The sequence below is a fragment of the Dasypus novemcinctus genome, chromosome 13 (genome assembly GCF_030445035.2).
Source record: "Dasypus novemcinctus isolate mDasNov1 chromosome 13, mDasNov1.1.hap2, whole genome shotgun sequence".
In the NCBI taxonomy this organism is placed as follows: domain Eukaryota; kingdom Metazoa; phylum Chordata; class Mammalia; order Cingulata; family Dasypodidae; genus Dasypus; species Dasypus novemcinctus.
Genome location: NC_080685.1, coordinates 52,437,376 through 52,445,028, shown reverse-complemented (window position 1 = coordinate 52,445,028; position 7,653 = coordinate 52,437,376). Strand labels below are relative to the sequence as shown.

General features: G+C 36.9%; 1 protein-coding gene across 2 annotated transcripts in view; it reads right to left on the bottom strand.

The window, feature by feature from the left end:
* Positions 1–386: 386 nt before the first annotated feature.
* Positions 387–7,653, bottom strand: part of DARS2 (aspartyl-tRNA synthetase 2, mitochondrial) — a 28,849-nt gene continuing 21,582 nt past the window's right edge. For both annotated transcript variants that reach the window (XM_004484771.3, XM_004484772.3), the window contains 5 exons: positions 6,238–6,390; positions 4,070–4,288; positions 3,748–3,858; positions 2,143–2,218; positions 387–1,464 (listed from right to left, as the gene is read on the bottom strand). In XM_004484771.3, coding sequence (XP_004484828.2) covers positions 1,250–1,464; positions 2,143–2,218; positions 3,748–3,858; positions 4,070–4,288; positions 6,238–6,390 — 774 coding nt within the window. In that variant the 3' untranslated portion in view covers positions 387–1,249. The remainder of the gene's footprint in view (positions 1,465–2,142; positions 2,219–3,747; positions 3,859–4,069; positions 4,289–6,237; positions 6,391–7,653) is intronic.

Below are 7,653 nucleotides of genomic sequence, written 5' to 3'. Positions count from 1 at the left end.
TAACCTTGTAATACCACTACTGCGTATACACTTAGAAGAAATGAGAGCAGTGACATGAACAGACATTTGCACACTGATGTTCAAAGCCGCATTTTTCATGATGGCCAAAAGTTGGAAACCCAGGTGTCCATCAACTAATGAATGGATAAACAAACTGTGCTGTATACACATGATAGAATATCATGTAGCTGTAAGAAGAAATGAAATTGTAAAGCATATGACAACATGGATGAACCTGGAGGACATTATGCTCAGCAAAGCAAGCCAGATACAGAGGGACAAATATTATATGACTGCGTTACTATGAACCAAATAGACTGTGTAACACTGTATGATTTAAAAAAAATTTTATATGTATCTAGTACATGTAACTGAGAAATGTTATGTTTTTATTCAACTGTATTTTATTTTTAAATTATTGTTTATATTTTCTGTTATTGAATGTACAAAATAAAGTTAAAAAAATCAAAAGAATGTCAAGGCAAAAGTGAAGAGAAAGTAGAAAAGAACCATTACAAATTCATTAATCAAGCTTGTTCTCATTTTATAATTATACATCTGAACTTGGTTTATTATCAAAAGGTATTATTCGGAGATTACTGATTATCCATTGTTTGTGTAATGTTTTATAGTTTTTCAAAGCATTCATTATCTACCACAAATATATCTTCCCTGATTTTGGCAACCACAGCAACAACAGTGAAGTAACCTGGGCAAGTATTGTCGATATTTTATATAAGTAAAAGGGAGGCTCAGAGAGGTTTATAACTTGCTCATGGTGAAACACTGAATGAGATTTTTTGACTCTCATTTCAGTGATGTTTTTTGCATTATATGATATTGCTTCTCACTAAATTATGATAATAATTAAAATAACACTATAAAACTTAACATAGGATTCTCAACAAGGCTATCATCAACTGACAGTCTAAAGAGGCAAGCATTTTCCCATGTCACACGATTTGATTACATCTGTTCTAAATAAACACATGATTAGAAAACACTAAACCATTATATTACTCCAACCAAGAGACATCTTTCATACCTGTCCTAATAATTAAAAAAGTCTCAGCCAAAAAACCAAACAAACCTTACTAAGGCATGTTAATAAGTCAAAATTGGTATTTTCTATCTAATTTCATTTTGATGAGAAAGTTGCCTGGATTCTTTCAATCTAAAGACTTGGTTGTTAGATCTGTGGCAGAACTTAGGATCTGATTTTTAGCTCTGGAAAAGCAGAGGATAAAATTTAACTTTCTGGATTGTGTAGATGATGCAATGAGCTCTTTGCTGCCTCTGAATCCGCTGGCCAGGAGACCTGGATATGATAGGGCTTCAGTTCCTCAGGAGGAACATAATCTGGGGCATTGCTCATGAGGTCATGTCCGCGGAAGGATTTGGGGAAGGCTATCACATCTCTGATGCTTGGAGCTCCAGTGATAAGGCACATCAGTCTGTCTAACCCTGTGAAAAAAATAAATAGTTAAGTGAGAAGTGTAATGTAGAGTTGGGAATTATTTAGCTTTTCTAAAAGGTGGAGATTTTAAAATAAGAATCTTTAACAAGTTGCAGCTCAGCATGCCTCTTTAACTTTTAAGGGAACTTTTGCTTGAAAGCTCTTCTCTATCTCATTCTGGAAAAATGCCCAGGACTAATGTTCACACTACTGGGATTAAGAGTTAACAATAAGTGAGACCTTACCAAGGACTTACTAAATGCCCATTACAGGGTGTACTAAAAAGTGAAGGAAGTCCCTGTTGAGTGCCTATAATCTATCTGAACTCTGTAGAATTTCTCAACTTTTGCTTGCTTGAATAAATAAGCTAGGTGAGCAACTATGGCAATCAGAAGGACAATGGCATATGCCTACTCAAACAAGCATGAAGCACTGCTTCTCAGACCTTTATGTGTGTCTGTGAACCCCTCAGGATTAGGCAATATTAACTTAAGACTCTGAATTAATAGAATTCAGTTTTAATTCTATTAAAAGAATTTTTCAAATGCAAATGATCAGTTAAGTTTTATCTTTACAAGTGGTAAAATATTTTGGAAACCCTTCATCCAACCCCAAAGCTGAGAGTTCATATTTGAGGCTCAGTGCTATGGAGTGAAATTTAGCTTATAAACGGACAGGATGCTTACCTAAGGCGATTCCTCCATGCGGGGGAGCCCCATAATCTAAAGCCTGGAGGAGATGGGAGAGCAATTTCACATCTTCCTGAAAGTCCAAAAGATAATTCAGTTTCAGTACATACTGAGGGCCTACTTAGTGCCAGTCACTAAGCTTAGGTGCTAAAGGGAACACAGAGTTGAGTAATACATAAAATACTTTAAGAGGTTTAGAGTTTAGCTAGGGAATAAGGTGAGTACACAGATGATAATAATACACAGAAAAATGTGTGGTTGCTCAGTAAATGGCAGCTATTATTTATTATGCATTGGTAAGGTAAAAGGAGTAAGATGAATCAAGGACATAGAGATGGGGCTGAGAAATATAAGATGAAAAGAAGCAAACTCTTGTCACAAGGACTTAGAGATGAAAACATGGACAATCAAATGGCACTGGAGGTAGGAGAGTTTGAGGACCAAGAATTGGATTTAGTGACTGTGTGAATAACTTCGGTGGGGTAGGACATGTAAAAACATGAAAAATATGTTTGGAAGTGGTTCTCTGACTAGGTTTTAGATCTACTTGGTAGATCTACTAGGTAGATCAGAAACAAGTGGGGAGATTTTAACAAACAAATGCTCAGGCCTCACATTTAGAGATTTTTATTTATTGGGTCTGGGGTGGGGTGGGGTTTTTCCATTTTACGCTTTCCAGGTGATTCTATTTTAATGTGCAGTTGGGTCTGAAAACCACTGATGTGTAAGGAAGAAGCAGAAGCAATATATTCTCAGAGACTCTTTTGTGAAGTTTGGCAATGAAAAGAATGAAAGAGGCTGGGAGGCCTTTTACTTAAGAAGGCAAAACGTTAAGGGAATGTACAATGCCCTTAAACCTAAAAGTGGAGTCTGATGTTTTGAATTCTCTAATACTGCTTTCTAAAATAAAGCTCTTCCATTCTTCCTCATACCTGTTGGTTAATTCCACAAAATGATCTTTCAGAACCAGACTCTTAGCTCTTTCTTCTTGAAACCTATCCTAGTGTTCTATAAAATCCCCAACAAATTGCAAATTTTCAGGCCTATATCTGTAGAAATTCTTTAACAGTAAAAAAAAAATCTTGATTATCCTACTCTCTGACACTAACATCACCAAGTAAAGTGGTATCTATTAAGGGATATAATATCCTTTTGCTCCCTCTTTCTCTAGCACTATCAACATTTTCAGTCACTGCAGAGTGCATTGTCTTTTGAGCAGAATAGTGGTTAGGATGGACTAGAAGGCCATTTGCCTGGATTCTAATCCTGGTTTTGCTCACTTCTGTGTTGTATGACTAGGTAAGTTAATTAAAATCTCTCTCTGCTTCAGTTTCTCATCTTCAAAATAGGCATAGTAAGGGTACGCAACTCATATAGTAATTGTGAGAATGAGTTAATGCATATAAATGCTTGGCATATGGCAAAAACTCAATAAATATTAGCTATAATCATTATTTACTTCTCAAAGTCTTACACTAAAGGTAGAAATATAAGGTAACAATAATCTGTATCTAGCAAATTCTCCATTCATACCAAAGGTTTAACAAAATAGGACAAATATTCTGGTAAAAAAAATAAGGCCAGGTTAGTATTCAATGTTACCTTTAGTAATGTTGTCAGGATAAAATGCTGTAGCTCTGCATTGTGAATTCGGATAGAACCACCTCCTATCTCACTGCCATTTAAAACCAAATCATAGTGTTGGCCACGTACCTAGAAGAGTCACAGAGCCTTTATGTTAGAAAATGCTTCTGGTTTTCGGTTTTATAGGTTGAAGACACTATGGCTACTTAAAGACAATGTATTAATTACTGGTTCAAATGCAACATTTCCTTCTGGGGCTTCCAGAACTAGGTCAGGCTGTAAAATCTGAAGTACCCTGACTTTGGGTACACATTTCCTTTTTATTTGGAGGTATAGATACCTTTTCGGGTTCAGTGTACAGGAGGTGGATGTCATTAGGGTGGGGAGCAGTAAATGGGTGGTGGGCTGACTCCAGCTCTCTGGGATTTTCTTCCTTGGGAAGGAAGAGTGGGAAATCTACCACCCAAAGGAAAGAGAACAGAGCTGGGTCACGGAGTACCACTCCTCTTGCTTCCAGAAGGTCTGCACACTCCAATCGTAATTTTCCCAACAAAGAGCACTACAAACAGAAGACATAAACACTGAGTTAATTGCTATGACAGAGTAAAAGTAGAGGCAGTAACTTGGATTCTGAAGCCAGGCCACTCTCCAATAAAGGATTAGACAGTCAATAGATCAGAAGCTCTTTGCCTATCAGTAGACAAAGATCTGAGGATGATCTGACTGCTACATTGTTGAGGAATGTCATATTTAGCTGATTGGATATCTGATAACACAGTGATTAAAAATACTAGCATCTGCTCCTTTTCCATAGTAAAATGGAGACAAAAATAATCTACTCCAAAGACTGTTGTAAGGATTAAGTGAGATAAGGTATGTAAGGTGCAGGACCTGACCTGAACAACTGCTATTATGATTATTTCCTCACTGCTCCTTAAGGGTGTGGTGAGAAGGTGATGAGTGCCTGGCACATAGTAAATGTTCAATAAATGTTGGCCACTATTACAGAGATAGTCTGGATTAATTGAAGGTTAACTGAAGAGTGTGGATTTTGGAACCAGACATTGTGGATTAGAAATATGGCACCTCCACTTCCTAGCAATTTGTATGACCAAATTTTTAACCTGTATACCTTAGTTTTCATATATTTAAAAAGGTAAGAGTATTAGTACTTCCCTCATAGAATTGGCAGGAGGATTAAATGAGTTAATATAGGCAAAGTACTTAGAAAGGTGCTTGGCAAATGGGAAGTGCTTAATCAGTGCTGACTATGATGTGCAGGTCATCCTTGAGACAGGCAGTCAGGAAAGGGAGATATGCCTGGAGACAGGCATAGGATATCACTTTGGTCTGTTCTAGCTCTCATTTAAATATCCACAAAGGGCATCTTTTCATTGTGATATTTTCAGAATGTTAATGTTGGTCCTCATAAATATGGTTTCTAGCCTTCTTTTAAGGAAGGCCTGGTAAGAATTAGGACCATACTTCTTGAGTAAGAGCACCAGCATTTATAGTTCATACAAGTGAAAAATTTAATAATCAAGTTAATTTGTTTATATATAATTTATATATAATTTGTTTATATAAAACAAAATCCCACATTCCTTTTAAAAAAATGGATTGACAATAAAACTTGTAATTACATAACTTTCTTCATTCTACTATTAAAGGGAAAGGAAATGACTGTTGATAACATTTAGCCTTGAAGCTGAACTCTGAAATTTTTCTTTTGGAACAAACCGATAAATTTATAAACCTACTGCAAATATAAATTAGAAAGATGAACTTGATAAAGTACTAATTAGCCACTACTTTTATAGAGAACCCATATATATACACACATAACTATATATAATTACACTGCAATAATAAATTTATATCATACCTAACCTTTACTTTAAAACTTGACCTTTATTTTCAATATACATATGAGACTTCTGCATCACACTTCTGTGTATTTTACAATGATCTCTGAAGCTAAATTCAGTCTTCCATACATCCCCTGAAGAACGGGGATTTTAACCAGTGCATGACAGCATTCACCACCAGCCAGCTGTTGCTCTTGAGGAAGGGGTACTTTCTTGACCAAGCTGGGCCAGGGACCAGCAACCGGATCTGTCCATCTACATTTTCAGGAATTTATAATGCATAAAGTTTGTGATTACCAAATTTTCTTCATCTCAAAACCTTAAAAATGAAAATATTTTTTCATAGTCATACAACTAATATCAATAGCCCTTTACCTAAGTGGCTTTCCTATCAGAATTAGACTAATCTTAGCAAGTATTGTCAGTGAAGGCTGGTAGTGGATGAAAAAAACTAGGTAGTTTTTATTCAGTGTATCATTTAGTGCTGGCAGATTAGATGTTTATTTATACAAAAACTTATGCAAAGCAGCTCCATTTTGTAAAATTAGTAGTCGATTTCAAATATGTACTATTTTACATAGGAGAAGAGGGGCACCATTTAGTATTAACAGCACAGATGCTTAGAGGTATTTTTTCTTACTGCTTTTTTGTGCTCTCCGGCAGTTAGGAGGACCACATCTTCTTCCTGGATTTCCATTAACTTGACTAGTTCTAATCTTTGCTCCTCCATTATGAACTTAGCAACTGAAGAATTCTGGTTTTTACTGCCTTTCAGGAATATAGGTAAGACTTCCTGTGATAAAAAAAAAAGACTTATTCACCTTAAAAAAAAAGTATAGTTGATTTCTTTATTCAAAAAACTGTACAAAGATTTCTTGTTCCCAAAAGAAGAGAATCTACTTACATGAGATTATCTCTGCTCCTTCCCTAGATTCCTTCAAAATGGTACTAGAGGAATTTTAATAAGTGATCCTGCCACAATGAAAAAAAAAAAGAGAATGGAGAGTGGGGAGGTATATCAATAGATAAGAGATACCTACAAGCTTTTGGCAGACAGCAAATAGAATAGGAATGATTAAAGAAAGATAAGAAGTTGTGGCTTAGAGGACAAATGGAGGTGGCTGCAGCACAAGAAAGAACTAATGGGGTTTGCCTTACAAAATCCTGGAGAGGTGCAAGACTCTTAGGAAGCTTGAGGTTCTCCTGGGAACAGCCAGTCGCTTTGCTGCTCACACTAAACTAAACCTAACCATTGACAAAGCCCCACCAATGACCCTGTGCTCCCAACCAGCTTGTTTTAATGCCTCATTCTTAAAGAATGCCTCATTCTTTCCACATATTGAGGAAAGTCTGCAGCACAAAACAGCAAACAAGATAAAGAGGAAAAACAACAAAACAAAAACCGGGAAACTGCCTTGGAAAATAAAAATATGACCACAGAAATTAAAAAAAAAATTATTGGCGGTGGACTTGGCCCAGTGGTTAGGGCGTCCGTCTACCACATGGGAGGTCCGCGGTTCAAACCCCCAGCCTCCTTGACCCAGGTGGAGCTGGCCCATGCGCAGTGCTGATGCACGCAAGGAGTACCGTGCCACGTAGGGGGCGTAGGGGAGCACCACGCGCAAGGAGTGCGCCCCATAAGGAGAGCCGCCCAGCGCGAAAGAAAGTGCAGCCTGCCCAGGAATGGTACCGCACACACGGAGAGCTGACATAACAAGATGACGCAACAAAGAGAAACACAGATTCCCGGGCCACTGACAACAGAAGTGGACAAAGAAGACGACGCAAATAGACACAGAGAACAGACAACCGGGATGGAGGGGAAGGGGAGAGAAATAAATAAATAAATAAATCTTAAAAAAAAAAAAAAGAGTATTGGCATTTAAAGATTAAAAAAAAAAATTACTGGAAGAAGAGTGGAAGAAATCTCCTAAAAAGTAGAACAAAGACAAGGAAAATGATGGGATATCAGCAGAAAGTTTCTCTCTTACATGCTTTCTTAGGAAATTACTTAAAGATATATTCCAGCTAAAAATATGACATAAGAATATCTGGG